The sequence below is a fragment of the Chaetodon auriga genome, chromosome 23 (assembly GCF_051107435.1).
Source record: "Chaetodon auriga isolate fChaAug3 chromosome 23, fChaAug3.hap1, whole genome shotgun sequence".
NCBI lineage: Eukaryota > Metazoa > Chordata > Actinopteri > Chaetodontiformes > Chaetodontidae > Chaetodon > Chaetodon auriga.
The window spans coordinates 1,001,402-1,018,862 of NC_135096.1; the positions used below are offsets into that span (position 1 = coordinate 1,001,402).

The 17,461-nt window shown below is 44.3% G+C and overlaps 1 protein-coding gene across 1 annotated transcript in view; it reads right to left on the reverse strand.

The window, feature by feature from the left end:
* Positions 1 to 17,162, reverse strand: part of LOC143315970 (uncharacterized) — a 169,499-nt gene extending 152,337 nt beyond the window's left edge. The window contains exons 1-3 of the mRNA XM_076723600.1: positions 17,074 to 17,162; positions 16,805 to 16,966; positions 16,093 to 16,112 (exon numbers count right to left, since the gene is read on the reverse strand). Coding sequence (XP_076579715.1) covers positions 16,093 to 16,112; positions 16,805 to 16,966; positions 17,074 to 17,162 — 271 coding nt within the window. The remainder of the gene's footprint in view (positions 1 to 16,092; positions 16,113 to 16,804; positions 16,967 to 17,073) is intronic.
* Between the last annotated feature and the right edge of the window lie 299 nt (positions 17,163 to 17,461).

Sequence of the window (17,461 nt, forward strand, 5' to 3'; positions counted from 1 at the left end):
CGAATAAAACAATTTGTTCTGCCTCGCGCGGGGCACCATAAATATGTAGGGGAATTACCTCTAAATTAATGTTACATTCGTTAATATTACCAGGGGCACCAACCCTCGTCAGCTACGAAGGATTTTGTATATCTGTTAAAGCTGATGTAGTGAACGAATGAATCAACAGTAGATCAGTCTGATGATCTAAGACGTGAACTCTCAGTACAGGGATTGCTTATATTCAGCTCAAAAGGACACCGTCTGACAACGACTTGTATGCAGAAGATTATTTATTAAACACAATAATGAAATGAATATGAATCATGAATAATACGATAGATTATATGGATGAGGTAGATTAACACAAACACTGCACAGAGGAACTTATGGCAAGAGAATGGTAAAATGAGTTTGGCGATAGTGAGAAGTAGGTTTTAAAGGGAAATGGGGACGCGAATATGAAGTTAATTTGTTGAATGAACCATCTAGGGAATTTAGACAAATTAACGATATCTCAACCTCACGGACCAACTCTTATTCAAAACCGCTTAAATATGCCTACTTTGTCAGCGACGTTCCTGTAGAGGTCTGCTCCGAACTAACACGAAGAGGCTCCGCGCCGTTGTCTGTCACTCTGGCCCGTACAGCGGTCTGCAGGACGAATCAAGCGAACCGCTGATGAGAGCTGGTGTTGGACAGGGATGTCTCGGGAGCTGAGGGTCTTCGGTGTCGGTTACAGACGAGGAACGGCTTCTGATGGTTCTTTAACCCGGACCAGCGGGTCAGCAGCAGGCTACAGGTCTTCGGTGCAGTCAGTTAGTTGTTGGCCGTTTGGCAAGGCTTTTGATTACTAATAATAAGATTGAGAAACTCTTCGATGGCCGGTCGAAAATGTCTTCAAAGTTATTATTACGTGACTAGACTTTAACAACAAAAATAGAAATTATGCGGCTTGGCGTGGCGAGCAAAAATGAAAGTTTCACGAAGATTAGAAAAGTGCGTTTTCTGCAGAATTAAATCAGGCCACTCTGTGTAGTTGTGAGCAGCAACAAAAAGACTGAGAAAACGACGGAGTGGAAAAATCACTTGAAAACTAAAGACAAAGAACTTAACACAAAAATTAGATTAACTGAAAGAAAGAAAAGGAAACTGAACAAGACGAAAAGAAAACACAACTGAACGAAAAGAAAACTAAACTAGAACTGAACTCCGCGATGCGCGACTAACCTTTTCATCACTCCAGGGCGTGTCTAATCAATAGGGCGTCACGCATGTAGGATGGTTCGCAGACGCGCAACGTGATTTCATCCTACAGAGCGAGAATTAATTAATGATTCATACGAGGGACTCATCTGCTTCTCACTATGGTCAATCGAATATATTTTAAATGATCAATTTTCAATGGTACTTCAACAACAACATGCGCGTTCGCTACACGCGTTAGACAATTCTTATGAATAACGACAACATTAAACAATGAACATGGTAACATTTCCTAATACTAATCCTAACAAACATGATTATTAAGGGTATAACTACTTTAACATGATGAAGGAATAAAGAAGGGCAGACTATATTTGCCGAAATGATTATCGCTATTACGGTTACTTATTAATAAATGTATCCGCTAAGCGCATTCAACCTAATTGCTATAAACCTCTAGATGGCGGTATGGTTACATGGTAGAAACTCAGAGAAAACCTTTGAAATAGTTTAATTCACAGTTTCGTCATTCTGTAAGTTAGAAAAACCAGGAAAGCATTGTTATTGTACTGATCACGAGCTTAGCAATGTAATTACATCTACAGTTAAATCAAACATTGAGATTTGGTTAATTTGGTAGGTTAAGCAAAAGACACACAGACATACAGAACAGTTTGCTTCAGGAATGTTCAATTTACAACCCATCAGCATTATCTGGTTTGGAGATTCCTTTGAGACATGGCATTCGTCCATCCAGGCAGTTTTATTGTCCTCAACTCCCATGGGCTATCAAGAAAGAGTTAGCACCTCCATGGGAACGTCTTGACCAGATGTAAATTAGAAGTAAAAGTGTTGTCAGTGACTCTTGTTGCCCTGAAAGAGTGTGAGAAGATGTCTCTGAACCAGACATCCTGTCTCTGCCTGGGTTCACACCTTTCTGTGAACCTTCCAGATGGTCAATAACTCTTAAAAGTCTGATTGTTTTATCACTACATTTCTCCTGAGCAATGCAAAGAGGTTAGAAGAGGGTCAGCTACAGACCAGTTCTGCTACAGAATAATGAGATGAGACCCAAATGGAAACTCACTGAGTTTAATTTGGCTGAATCACTCAGTACTTTGATTTTCTCAGTTTCGAAAAAAGCACAGATTGAAACACAAAGTTATTCTGTACATAACACATTTAAAATCTGGAGAAGAATATGTAAAATAACCAAAGTTAAGGAACAGGAAATCACTTTTTTAAGAGAGATAGCCTGGGATCCAGATTTTATTCCAAATAGTATTGATGATGTTTTTAAAAAATGGGAGAGTAAGGGCCTCACAAGATTCTATCAAATGTACAAGGAAGAAGCAATGGATTCTTTTGAAAATACAGTAAATAGATATGGTTTAAACAAGAATCACTTTTACAGATATTTGCAAGTGAGAAACTATTTGTAGGAAAAAGTCCAAATTACATCTCTTGGAGATCTCCATCCCATTCTGAGACATATGATAAAGGCCAATCAAAAGCATAATTTGAAAAATATAACTGGACAAATGTATCAAATATTTCAGGATTACAGAACCGAAGACATAAATAACATTAAGGATAAATGGCAGATAGAACTGAAAACATCTATATCAGATGACGAGTGGAATCAGTGTCTTAAAGATCATTTCTCAAACATAAAATGGCTCTTCTGCCAAGAATATGCTTGGAAGATAAATATACGGTATTTTAGAACACCAGTGATGTTAAGCAAATATACACAGAATAATTCTAGCTGCTGGAGGGAATGCGGGGAAGACAAAGCGGACCACACTCACATATTCTTTACATGTAAAAAAATAGAAATTTATTGGTCAGAAGTCATACACATAATAGAACAGATGTTTGGGAAATTAGGCCAATTTAATAAACACACTTTATGGTTGGGAATAGGTTTGAATGGCCTTCGAAAGGATGCAGAATATTTATTTTGGATTCTGAGAATTACAGCACTCAAACAAATAACAAGAATCTGTAAAAAGTTGGAAGCCCCCAAAGTAAATAAATGGCTAGAGACTGAAGAGAATATTTATAGGATGGAGAGGGTAACTTATAGAATTAATAAGAAAGAAAAGTTGTTGGAAAAAAGACGGGCTCGATTTAAAGTAACTAGATATATCCTCTGTATACAGTAGAGATGAAGCCTAAAAAAAAAAAAAAAAAAAAAAAGGAAAAAAGTACTTACCATTTATGTGCACATTTATATTACTGTTGTATTTGTTGTAATTGCGTGCGTATTTTTTGCTGGGTAATGTTATTTTTTATTTATTTATTTATTTATTTTGCTTACTTTTTGGGTATTTGTGTATATGCATTTTAAATCTTTAAATTTTAAGTCTTTGACAGATTTGTTTAACAACGATTTCCAAACTTGTTTTTTCTGTTTTTGAAGATGAAACTTGACTCCAAATCAAAGTTTGAGTCACAAACAGTATCACGACATGTTACCAGACACCAAAACCTCTGCTGGTCCAAACTGAAGACTTGTTGGTGGTAATAAAGTTGTTTGAATGAAGTGGACGTCTGCTAACGAGGTCCACGTCCCTCAGGTTGTCTCTGGTGTTGAGGGAAACCTGTGCTGCTCTCGCTGTGGTCACTTGTCTTGGATTTTGAAGGTTGCTGTCTCCTTCCTCATGTCTTAATACGTCAACAAACAGTTCAAGTGTTATCAGCCATCAGGAATTAGTTTGTGCTCACTTGATTCTTGGTTCAGCTCGATGTTGTTGAGTAAAATGAACCATGAAAACACAACATGAAGTGAAACAATCAAGATAATATCTGATATTTTAACAGTTATCGGTCTCCTTGATTACCCTGAAAAAAACGTATCGGTGGACCTCTAGTCCTGATCTGAGAGACAACAAACACTCACAGCAACATTCAGCTTTGATTGGAACAAGATCCAGAACTGAAATCAGCACACAGCTGAAGGTTCAAGTCAACAGTGTTTCCACAGTTTAATGATCACAGCTTCCATCTTTAAAGGACTGGAAGTGGAAGAAGTTCACAAAGTAAATGAGGAATCTTTTCAATCATTTTCAACAAAGTTCATTGATCAATTTATTCCAATTACCTGAAAGACTGAAGAAGAAGAAGAAGTAGAAGGACAGAGTGCCAGCAGGACAGTCCACATACACTCCTACTCTGTGAGAGACAGAGGAGGAGGAGGAGGAGGAGGAGGAGGAGGAGGAGATGGATGTTATTCTGTTATTGTGACAGACAGAGTAACGACCATCAGAGCAGCACAGACTCCGGGACTGATCATTCTCTCCAAACTCACACTCATCACTGTCTCCTTTCCTTCTGATTCTTCTGTAACTCACTGATACATCAACCTCTCCTCTCCACTCGACCTCCCAGTAACAGCGACCAGTCAGACCAGTTTCACACAGCAGCTGAGGCCACTGGTCAAACCTGTCTGGATGATCAGGATATGACTGATCCTCCTTCACATACGTCATCGTCCTGTTGTTGTCAGACAGTTTGATGTTTCTGTTCACTGTGTTTGTGTCCAGTTTGAGTTCACAGGAATCTGATGGAGAGAAGAAGAAGAAAACAGCTGCAGTTATTGATCCATCATCTGTTGATTGATGGACAGTTTGATGATGACATCAGAGATGTGAATGAGTGATGTCACAGTTTGAAGATGGCTGAATGTGCTCTGCTTTGTTTTCATCAGTCAAATTAAAGACACACTTACACTTCCTCAGACCTGGTCTCAACCATCGGACTCCAGCAGGCTCCACCCTGAAAGGAGGAGGGGGGTCAGAGCAGCACGTCCTCTTTCAGCATGCAAACATGGACGTTACATCACTCTCATACACACAAACACAACATGTTGACCCGGCCTGCTTCTCCTTGCTGCCCCTAAACCTCTTCAGCTCTGCTCAGACACTGACAGCGACACTGATTCTCTCTCATCATTAAATCTGCCTTCATCAGCTCATTTCCTCATTTCAATCTATTGCTGACTTCTATTATAAGCTGCTTCACTCATTGATCGCTCTCTCGCTCTCCCACCTGTGATGATTAATAATCAGTCTGACTTTGTCTTCACTGATCAAACCAACAGAGCTTTAATCATTGATTATTGGACACGGTTCTCCTCATCATGTCCCATATGTGACCATGCTTCATGTGTTCATTAGAAGTGTGAATACTGTCAATAAATTCAATATCTGAGACAAGTCATCATGACTCTGTTGTGTGGAAATCTTTTCATGTCAAACTTCCTGAAGTTCACCAGAACAAGAAGAGCCACTTGATGTCTGCACATGGAAATATTTACAAGCCATGTTTGCTGTGAAGACGATGTTCAGTCCACTTGTTCTCCACTCATGAAGGAACAGTCCAACATTTTGAGAAAAACACTTGAATGAAGCATCTCAAAAGTCCTGCTCTGTCCTGTGGTTGTCAGGTTCCAGCAGTTTGAACTAAATAGAACTGCTTTGGACTTATTGGAAGCTTGTTTTTATGTCTTTTGGGGACAAAAAGGACATTTGTTCCTGGAGATGTTTTCCTTGAGACCTCCAACACAAATATGTCCTTTTCATGTTCAACCAGTGTTCATGTTGTGATCAAAGGACAAAGGTTTCCTACATGTGTGATTGTTCATGTCTCACTCACATCCACCATCAACCAAAAAGACAGACAACATGTTTCCAGCTCTTCCTCCTCTTTCACACTGACTGACTGTGGCTGCAGCAGCCTCTTCATACCTGAGAGTGTCCAGTCTGCAGTGAGGATCCTCCAGTCCAGCAGACAGCAGCTTCACTCCTGAGTCTCCTGGATGATTGTAGCTCAGGTCCAGCTCTCTCAGATGGGAGGGGTTGGATCTCAGAGCTGAGGCCAGAGAAGCACAGCCTTCCTCTGTGATCAGACAGCCTGACAGCCTGCAAACACACAGAACAACACACATGGAAGATCATCTGAGGGTCCTGCTGTGTCCGTCAAATCATTGCTCTCAAAACGCAGAGATCTGATAGGCTGAGCAGCATCACTTGGGAGGATTTACATCACATAACAATTCTCAACAGTTTCTGTGTTTGAGGTCAACGACTTCACACTCGACACTTTACTTCCTGAAGGTCCTCAGCGACACCTTTGTGGTAATTAATCATGACTGAATCAGGAATAAAGTGACGTCCACTAATCAAAATCATATGACAACAACACAGAAATGAGGATTTCCATCTCAGCCAGACTTCATTAATAAAAAGAACATTGAGAGAAAAAATCTGCAAATCAATATATGTGTGTGTCAAATGTGTGGACTTCTGAGGTTAAAGAAAGACGTCAACGCTTTCACAACAAGCAGTAATTTGATCTGACCTGAGAGTTTCCAGTGCACAGTTTGGACTCTCCAGTCCAGCAGACAGCAGCTTCACTCCTGAATCCTGCAGGTTGTTGTCACTCAGGTCCAGCTCTCTGAGACTGGAGGACTGGGATCTGAGGACTGAGGACAGAACTTCACAGCTTCTCTCTGAGAGGTTACAGACACTCAGTCTAAAGAAGAAGAAGAAAAAGAACATTTATTTTAAAATGTTGAGTCTCTTTTCAGTGTGTGTTCAAATCTTTGCTGTTCCATCATAAAAATGTTGTAGATGTTGATTCAATTCAATTCAGTTCAATTCAATTCAATTCAATTCAATATTCCTTTATTTGTCCCGCGAGGGGAAATTCCATAATACAGCAGCATCGGTAAAGATTAATATAAGAAGTGCATGCAAATTAGAAACAAAAACAGTATATACAAAAGAGTGAGGATTTTAAATAAAAATAAAAAGAAAGAAATTGCAACAAATTGTCAGAAATTGTAGATAGATTACAGATTGTTATATACATGTTTTTATTGCACAGCTTATTGCCCAGACTATTGCACTGATTACTTGGAGCAGTTTTAATTGTACAGTCTGACAGCTGCAGGGAGGAATGACCTGCGATACCGCTCTTTCACACACTTTGGATGTAGCATCCTGCCACTGATGGAGCTCCTCAGTGCAGTGAGTGTGTGTTGGAGGGGGTGGGAGTCATTGTCTGTCATGGAGGACAGCTTGGCGGTCATCCTCCTCCCCCCACCTCCTCCACCAGTTCCACAGGGCATCCCAGGACAGAGCTGGCCTTCTTGATAAGTTTGTCCAGCCTCTTCCTGTCAGCTGTAGTGATGCTGTTTCCCCAGCAGACTACACCATAGAAAATGGCAGAGGCCACAACAGAGTCATAGAAGGTCTTTAGGAGTGCCCCCGCACCCCAAAACCCAGTCCACAAAATCCTGGATGAGTCCTCTGTATGACCTGTCGTCCCCATCTGTGATGAGGCCGACAATGGCAGAGTCATCAGAGAACTTCTGCAGGTGGCAAGTGGGTGACAGGTGTGAAAAGTCAGCTGTGTAGAGGGTGAAGAGGAACGGTGCCAGCACTGTTCCCTGGGGGGCCCCCACACTGCAGAGGACAGTCCCTGACACACAGTCCTGTGTCCTCACATACTGTGGGCGGTTAGAAAGGTAGTCCACTATCCAGCATGTGAGGTGTTGGTCCACCCCTGAAAGCTCCAGCTTGTGTCTCAGGATGGCTGGCCTGATGGTGTTAAAAGCACTGCTAAGGTCCAGGAAAAGGACCCGAACAGAGCTCCCAGGCAATTCCAGGTGAGATAGAGCTCGATAAGGCCACCGGCCTGTAGCAGCTAGGGTCCTTGGGATGTGGTTAGGTGGTACGGTGGCACGGTGGCAACACTGTCGCCTCACAGCAAGAAGGTCCCGGGTTCGAATCTCGCTGCGGGCACCGGGTGTGTCCTCCACCATGCCTTCGGTGCCTGCTGCTCGAGAAGGGCCTTTCTGTGTGGAGTTTGCATGTTCTCCCCGTGTTCACCTGGGGTATCCTCCGTAAAAATATACCCCCACTAAAAACATGCAAGAAGTTCACCACCTGACCAATGGTGACGCCGAAGATGGGTCCCCGGGCGCCGGTCTGGCTGCCCACCGCTCCTGGTCTGCCGCGGAGGAGGGACGACCAGGATGGGTTAAAGGCGGAAGTCAAATTTCACCTCGTGTGCTGTGCTCGCATGTGTGTGACAAATAAAGGGGAATGCCTCCCCTTGATTCTTCTTCTTCTTCTGGGGTCTTTGGCACAGGTACCACGCAGGACATCTTCCAGAGGCGTGGCACCCTTCCCAGTCTCAGGCTCAGGTTAAACAGATGTCCAATGATCCCGCTCAGCTGATCAGAGCAGGATCTGAGGAGCCTGGGACTGAGGCCATCCAGTCCTGCGGCCTTCCTGGTCTTCTGAGTTGATTCCTCACCTGGAGAGGTGTGAGGGACAAGTTGGAGCAGGGGGGCTGAGTGTCTTGTGAAGTGGATGGGGGGCTGGGAGGAGCAGTGGGGGGTGGCGTTGATTGTGGTGAGCTGAATACTGTGGGGGGGAGGTCAGCGGGGTACTCGGGCAGGGTGCTGGCAGATCAAAAGAGGGCTGCTGCAGTGCTGGTGCAGCTGGGGGAGGGGCAGATGTTTCTTCAAACCTACAGAAGTAGGTGTTTAGCTCATCTGCCCCCTTTGGGTCCCCAGCTGCCTGGGAGTTTGGCTTCTGGTGACCTGAGATGGTTTTCAGGCCTCTCCAGGCTCCCCTGGTGTTGTTCTCCTGCAGCTTTTCCTCCATTCTCTTTCTGTATCTGTCCTTCCCCTCCCTGATACTCCTTCTTAGCTTCCTCTGAACAGTTTTCAGCTCCTCTTTGTTCCCTGACTTGAAGGCCCTCTTCTTCCTCTTTAAGAGAGCCTTAATGGCAGGATTGATCCAGGGTTTGTTGTTGGAGTGACACCGTACAGTCCTGGTGGGTACAGTGTTCTCCACGCAGAAGTTTATGTAGTCCGTGATGCTGTCTGTCAGACTGTCAATGTCCTCCTCATGAGAGTCACTGAATATATCCCACACTGTTGTATCGAAGCAGTCTTTCAGTGCCTCTTCTGCCTCATCAGACCACCTCTTCACTGTGCGGGACACAGATGGTTGCCTGTTAACAAGGGACTTGTATACAGGCAGGAGATGAACCAGGTTGTGATCAGCTCTTCCCAGAGGGGGGAGTGGTGATGATTCGTATGCCTCCTTGGTGTTGGCATAGAATAAGTCCAGTGTTTTATTGTCTCTGGTGGTACATGTGACATACTGGATGAATTTGGGCAGAGTGGAGGACAGAGAGGCATTGGCAGTTGGCAGAGGGAGGGATATACACAGCCACCACTCTGACATGCGAGAACTCCCGCGGCAAATAGTATGGCCTCAAACTAACAGCCAACAGTTCAATGTCCGGGCAGCAGTGCTGCTCTTTAATAGTGATGTGTCTGGAGTTACACCATCTATCATTCACAAACACTGCCAGCCCTCCTCCTTTCCTCTTACCGCTCTTCTCTGTCCGGTCTGCCCGTATGAGTGCGAATCCCTCCAGCGCTACAGTCGCGTCTGTGTGCTGCGTTCCCAGCCATGTCTCAGTAAACAATAGTATACTGCACTGCCGGAATTCCTGATAATGCTGGGTCAACGCCGCTAGCTCGTCCATCTTGTTGGAGAGAGATCTTACATTCCCCATGATGACGGATGGGAGAGTCGGTCTATAAGCTCTCCTCCTGTCGCGGCGTTTGATCCCAGCGCAGCACCCCCGTATCCTCCTCCTTAACTCACGGCGGACATCAGGTCGCTCCTCCGGCCACACAGCTGTGTTACGCAGGGCCAGCAACTGATCCCTACTGTAAACAATGGGGGCCATTGTCTCACGGACCCAGAGACGCGCAGAAAGTTACACGAGTTGTAAAAAGTGATGAAAAAGTAGCACCAGAGTTACCGTGCTTGATGTCTCTGATGCACCAGAGATTTACAAACACGCAAAACTGAATGGAACAAAAAAAAACGCACAAGAAAAAAATAAAAGAGAAGAAAAACTAGAGAGCTGCTGTAACACGCTGCACAGATTAGACTTGATTCATTGTCTTCATGTCTGTAAGTCATGTATGTGTCCTTCATGAGGGGACAGTGTCAGACCTGAATCCAGTTCCTGAGTGTCATGTTTAAACCTGCTGGATGAAGTTTAAAGTTTCAGACTCTCGAATGTGCAGTTAGAAATAAACAGGAGGCGCTGAGAGTGACTGAGTGCTGAAACAAATATATGAAGTGAACGATTTAAAGGATCAGCAGTTTTCTGCCAGCATTCCTCTCTCGTCTTATGTGCAGCAACAGTCTTGATGTTCCTCTTTTATTTTTTACATTCTCCAAAGCTCTCCATTATAACAACCTGTTCCTCTGGACTGAAGGAGGGGGGACATGATTGGTCCTTTTTGTGGTGACAAAGAGTCAAATGATGGCGCAAACGTCTCTTTTTATGGGAACGTGCACAGAGCCTGATGAAGGAAACCTGAGTTAACAAAGGAAGCTGATAACCACCGTCGTGATGCCGTTATCTCTGCCTGGAGTTCATGTTTAGTTGAGGCAGCTCACACAGAGGAAGCCTGGCTTGGTCCAATTTGTTTTGTCCTTCATCCCACTGAGCTTCACATGAGACAGCCTCTGTGCTGGACTCAAACTGCTGACTCATAGTCTTTCAGAATTCATGTTTCCCATGACTCAGCACTCTGATCAAGAGTAAATTCATCAGGTTTAATGACCCATGCTGCACTTTGTGAAACCTCACTGTGGAAAATATTCCTGCGCACATTTTAATTACAGATACACAAAATATGTCTACAGCTACGAAACTTGAAGACACATCCGCAAACTTGAATTTGAGAGAATTTTTTTTTTAATTCACACATTCAGACACGTACACATATTTTTCTGACATGCACAGAAAAGATGATCTACAACTGCAGACTGGGAAATTATTTCTGATCATCATTTGACGAACTCAAAATCATCAATCTGTCACAGATCTGAAAATAAACAAAGTAGACTAAAAGATTCAAATCCAAACATGAGAGAGACTTTAAATTAAATGAATCTCTAAATGTACAGAACTAACTTAAATCTCTCAACACAAACAGTAATTTGATCTGACCTGAGAGTTTCCAGTGCACAGTGTGGACTCTCCAGTCCAGCAGACAGCAGCTTCACTCCTGAATCTTTCAGGTTGTTGTTACTGAGGTCCAGCTCTCTCAGACTGGAGGACTGGGATCTGAGGACTGAAGACAGAACTTCACAGCTTCTCTCTGAGAGGTTACAGCCACTCAGTCTGAAGAGACACAGGAAGGATGCAAACAGTAAGTTAGATATTAGAGTATTTATTGATGAATAAACTTCCCTATCTCAGTACTTACAGAGCTTTGTTGGAGGCTTTGACTACTGGCAGCAGCCTCAGAAGAGCCTCCTCTGAAGCAGAGAATTTCTTCAGGTCAAACACGTCCAGATCTTTTTCTGATGACAGTAAGATGAAGACCAGAGCTGACCACTGAGCAGGAGACAGTTCATCTGTGGAGAGACTTCCTGAACTCAAGGACTGTTGGATCTGATCCACCAGAGAACGATCATTCAGTTCTTTCAGACAGTGGAACAGATTGATGCTTTTCTCTGTAGAGGGAGTCTCTTCAATCTTCTTCTTGATGTACTTGACTGTTACCTGATTGGTTTCTGAGCCACTTCCTGTCTGTGTCAGCAGGCCTCGTAGGAGAGTCTGATTGTTCTGCAGTGACAGACCCAGGAGGAATTGGAGGAACAAGTCCAGGTGTCCATTTGGACTCTGTAAGGCCTTGTCCACTGCACTCTGGTGTAGCTGTGTTAGTTCATGTTCTCTGTCTCTAAAGACTTTAGACCACCAGGAGGTTGCTTGTTCTTCTGAGAGCAGATTGACTCGAGATTTGATGAAAGTCAGATGGACGTGAAGAGCAGCCAGAAACTCTTGAACACTCAGATGGATGAAGCAGAACACCTTGTCCTGGTACAGTACTCTCTCCTCTTTGAAGATCTGTGTGAACACTCCTGAGTACACTGAGGCTGCTCTGATATCGATGCCACACTCTGTCAGGTCTGATTCGTAGAAGATCAGGTTTCCTTTCTGCAGCTGCTCAAAAGCCAGTTTACCCAGAGACTCAATCATCTTCCTGCTCTCTGGAGTACACTGTGGATCTGACTCAGCTCCTCCATCATACTTGATGTTCTTCACTTTGGACTGAACCACCAGGAAGTGGATGTACATCTGCGTCAGGGTCTTCGGCAACTGTCCTTCCTCTCTGGTCTTCATCACATCCTCCAGAACTGTAGCAGTGATCCAGCAGAAGACCGGGATGTGGCACATGATGTGGAGGCTTCGTGATGTCTTGATGTGGGAGAAGATTCTGTTGGCCTGCTTCGTGTCTCTGAACCTCTTCCTGAAGTACTCCTCCTTCTGTTCATCAGTGAACCCTCTGACCTCTGTCACCATGTCAACACACTCAGGAGGGATCTGATTGGCTGCTGCAGGTCGTGTGGTTATCCAGAGGTGAGCAGAGGGAAGCAGGTTCCTCCTGATGAGGTTTGTCAGCAGCACATCCACTGAGGTGGACTTTGTAAAATCAGTCAGGATCTCATTGTTGTGGAAGTCCAGAGGAAGTCGACACTCATCCAGACCGTCAAAGATGAACAAAACCCTGAACTCTTCAAACCTGCAGATTCCTGCTTCTTTGGTTTCAGGAAAGAAGTGATGAACAAGTTCCACCAAGCTGAACTTTTTCTCTCTCAGCACATTCAGCTCTCTGAAAGTGAATGGAAACATGAACTGTATGTCCTGGTGGGCTTTGTCTTCAGCCCAGTCCAGAGTGAACTTCTGTGTTAAGACTGTTTTCCCAATGCCAGCCACTCCCTTTGTCATCACTGTTCTGATTGGTTCATCTCGTCCAGGTGGTTTAAAGATGTTTTCTTGTCTGATTGTGGTTTCTGGTCCGTGTGGTTTCCTGGATGCTGTTTCAATTTGTCTGACCTCATGTTGATCATTGACCTGTCCAGTCCCTCCCTCTGTGATGAAGACCTCTGTGTAGATCTGATTCAGGAGGGTCCGCTGTCCTGCTTTAGCGATCCCCTCAAACACACACTGGAACTTCTCCTTCAGGTTAGATTTAAGTTGACGCCGACAAACTGGAGCAAAAAGTTCTGAATGAAGACACAACAAATAAATCAATAAGTGATTGACAAAGTTCAGATGAGATTTTAATGTCCTTGTCTGAACATATTTTGGTCCATCTGTTGAGACATCAGTGAATGTTCCACTGATCCAGCAGTTAAACCTTTAGAGAAATCCTCTTACTGCTCTGCAGACGCTCAGCCAGCTCCTCCTCCTTCATTCTCCTCAGGAAGTGCTGTGTGATCTTCAGAAATGCCTCTCTGTTGTGCCTCCTCTGCTCTGCATCATCATCCTCATCCTCCCCCTGACTCTCTAAGCATTCTGGGTCATGTGAATTCAGAACCGTCTTGATCTTCTTCAGCTCGTTCCTCACAAAAGAGACAATGTTCTCCTCCAGCAGCTGGAACAGAAGATGATATGAATGACACAAAGTGAAATCATGGAAGCAAACATCAGATCCATCTTGGACAGACTGATGGTCCACTGGTCTAAAAAGTGAGTGAGTCTTTATTTGTGACATTCACACCAATATGCTTCTTCAAAGAGGTGTTACAGTCACATGATCAAAAATGATTTGTCCGTCTGTCCCCCCCATAACCCCACACCACCTGGAAACTGTCCAGGTCCTGAGCAGCTCTGTAATATCTGAACTCAGCAGTCTGGACTTCACCATTCTCACAAACAGGAACCACATCAACATTCAAGGCTTCCTCCACCGTACTCCTCCGGCTCACACACACCGCCATCTTAGCCTGTCCTCAGACAAAGTTCAGTAACTGACATTTGTTCTTTCTTTGGCGAGTGTACTTAAAACTAAAGATAAAAACCTGCCGTGTAAAAACTTCTTCACATCTACTAAAAAAGGCCTCCAGCAGCACAAAAAGAGCCCGAAGATGAGTGCACTCTGAGAAGCAGTGAAACACTGTCTCTCTGTGGTTGCAAAAGGGACATTTGTCCTCTACTGCAGCATTAAACACAGAGATGAAGGAGTTCACTGCCATGATGCCATGGAGGATCCTCCACTGCAAGTCTGCCTGTTTCCTTGTTAAAGGAGGTTTGTATAAAGACTTAAATGCAGGTTTAAAGTCAGGATTTAAACCCCAGTATGTCCTCCATGGTGTCACTGTGCCTGTTCAGTTTGCTCTGGTCCACGGTCTTTACCATCAGTTTGTATAGTGACTTTTCTGAGGCATCCTCCAGAACAACACCTGCAGGGTCGACAGGCTCGAGTAAAGGACCAGAACAGTTTTTAAAACCAGTGAACTGTCTGACGGCAGCATACGGATCAGTTGAGTCTCTGATCCATGTTGGACAGCCTGACGGTCCACTGGTCTAAAAAGTGCAGCGTGGAGATTATTGTGAACAGAATAGATGTGAAAACAGCTGTTGTACATGTACAGACCATAAATATGGAGTCCAGGTGAGGTTGATGCTGCTGGGCAGACTGACCACTGGGAACCTCTGAGCTCTCCTGGTGGACTCTGTGGAGAAATCATGAAGAATTAGCTCACATCACGTCCGTCCACACAGAGACAAACACCAGCTGATGGTCCTTTGAGCTGAAGTGTTGATTCCAACATTGAATCAGATGGTTTCCACTGACATTAAAGTGTTGCTCGTACTGCTGATCCCACCGTGAATCAACAGTCCAGTCTGCATTTCTGTGCAGCTTTCACTTTACTGTGTTGGTTCACCAGCTTGTCTGGTTGAGTCCCTCCAGTTCTCATTGACCCCTATAATACTGTGGACAGCATCACACAGCTCACACAAGCTAACTGGATGCTACCTGTCCAGCACAAATTGGCAGTGAGTCACAATAAAGTGAGTGAAACATGAGAAAAGCAAAGAGAGAAGCAGAGAATACTGGATCAAAGCAAAGCTGAGGGCGATTTCACATCCAGCTGTGTTTCAAATGAAAGCTGGAAGGTTCTTCTCTGGACTACATGAAGGAAACAGGTGCAGCTGTTGCTCATAGAAGTTGTTCTGGCTCTTTCTTTTATTCTTGGACAACATGTATTTGTGCTTGTCCACTTGTTGGACACACAACACAAATTTGAGCTTTGTGTCCTTTCTGAGCTCCTGCAGCCTTTAGTTACCCATAACACCCTTCTCTGCATCAGACGTCTTCACAGAAGCACAACTCCAGCCTGATGTGAGGCGCCATGATGCCGCCGTCAGAGTCGTTCTTGACTTTGTGAATCCATCAGCAGCATCAATCACAAACAGACTGTGTGTTTCCTCAGACTCTCTGTGTTGCTTCATTCTGTGTTTCACAGCAGCTGATCTCAGTCCAGCTGTTATCACTGACATGTTTGTGTTTGTGTTGTCACATGACTGAAAACCACAACATGTTGATTTGATGGAGGAACTCAGTGGAATCAGGGTTAGCCTTCATTAGCATCTGTTAGCCTCTATCAAGTCACTGTTTTATACTCATGCAGTCATCAGTCAGAATGTGTGTTGGAGAAATGTTCAACTGGAGTCAAGAGTTGAAGACTGGTTATACTGGGCAGCTTCCACATGTGAGGATATAAACGAATGAGAAGAACGATGAGGAAAATAAACAAACAGGTTTAAAAAACTTCTCTGGATAAATAACAGTTCAAACAAGAATCTGTAAAATTTTAATGTTATTAACAGTTTACCTCTTTGCAGCAGACGGTCGATCTACTTTAAACTCAATGAGGCGATCAATTGACCAGTCACTCTTCAAGGACACACAGCTGGGTCCAGGTCCAGAGTCAGATTCACGTCCAGGTCTAGGTCCAGGTCCAGGTCCAGGTCCAGGTCCAGGTCCAGGTCCATCACATGCTGGTCTCCCATAGATCCTGTCAGACACAGAGGAAGACCACCAGGGATGGAAATGGACTTTTTCTTCTTCAGACTCAGAAGCTGCTGGAGAAACTAGCAGCTATCAACAAGAAATGGATCAACACACCAAAGTTCAATCAAACATGAAGCTGAATGATTTCAGTCTGTGGATCATCGCTTCATTTGTCCATCAAATCTTGGACCAAAGCAGGACACAACGGAGTGATTTCTGAGCAGATTTTACTGTGATTGACAGACAACAAACTAAACTGTGGAGTCCATCAGCCCCGACTCTGTTGGTCTGTTTTCTAACGTTTGCATCACGAGACTCAGCACAAATATCCTGACTGTTATTTAGAGACGATGGTCACTGAAGCATTTTAGTCCAACATTCAAAGAGGAAGTTTGATGGTAAAGAGACTTTGGAAGGTCCCCACTGGATTTGTGCTGAAGCCTCATATTATCCTCAGCTTTCAGTGTCCACATGTGGACATGTCAGTGCTGTTTCGGGACAGACTGGACAAATGTCCTTTAACACTAATCTAGCTCTAACCTTCATCATCATTCTAGGACAACATGAACATTAGAAGGACAACTGGTCAGACTGGATTTAATGAGGACAAACATCAGCAGTGGACAACATGAGGAGGACATATGGACATTTCAGGTCAAATTGTCCAACATGAGTTTAATACTGAGAACAACTTACTGTCCGTCAGAGACATGTTGCTGTTTAAAAGAAATGGGGAAATCCATTGACTTGTCGCTCCTGAAGGACACACAGCTGGGTCCAGGTCCAGGTCCAGGTCCAGGTCCAGGTCCAGGTCCGGGTCCAGGTCGATGTGAGGCTGGTGGGTCCTGCTGCTCTGGCCTTCAACACAACACACACACAGCTTTGAGTGTGAATAATGATGGTGGAGAGATTCGAGTGCTCTGACATGGAGACGAGTCCTGGACAGTCAGAGATCCTGGTCTCACCTCTGAGCTTCGGTCTGGCCATCATCGTCCCCACACAGACTGGTTTTAGAGGGACGGACTCCCTCCACTCTGTCCTCACACCGATTCATGCTGCTGAACTCACGTCAGCTCACACACACTTTGATCTGGAGAGGAAACACAAATCATTCATGTGCAGATCAGCTCATGGTTTCTCCTGTCCAAATATCAGCTGCTCCTCCTCTGATTGGCTGTTATCTCATCTTTCATATCAGTGTCAGCTGAATGCAGTCAGACAGCAGTGTGAGGCCGAGCTGCTGTACTTCTATCAGTCCACTAGATGCCGCCATGAAGCTGCAGTGAAGTGAACACACACTTGATGCCTGGACGACGGTTGACATCCACTGACACACACTGACTGAATCTGACA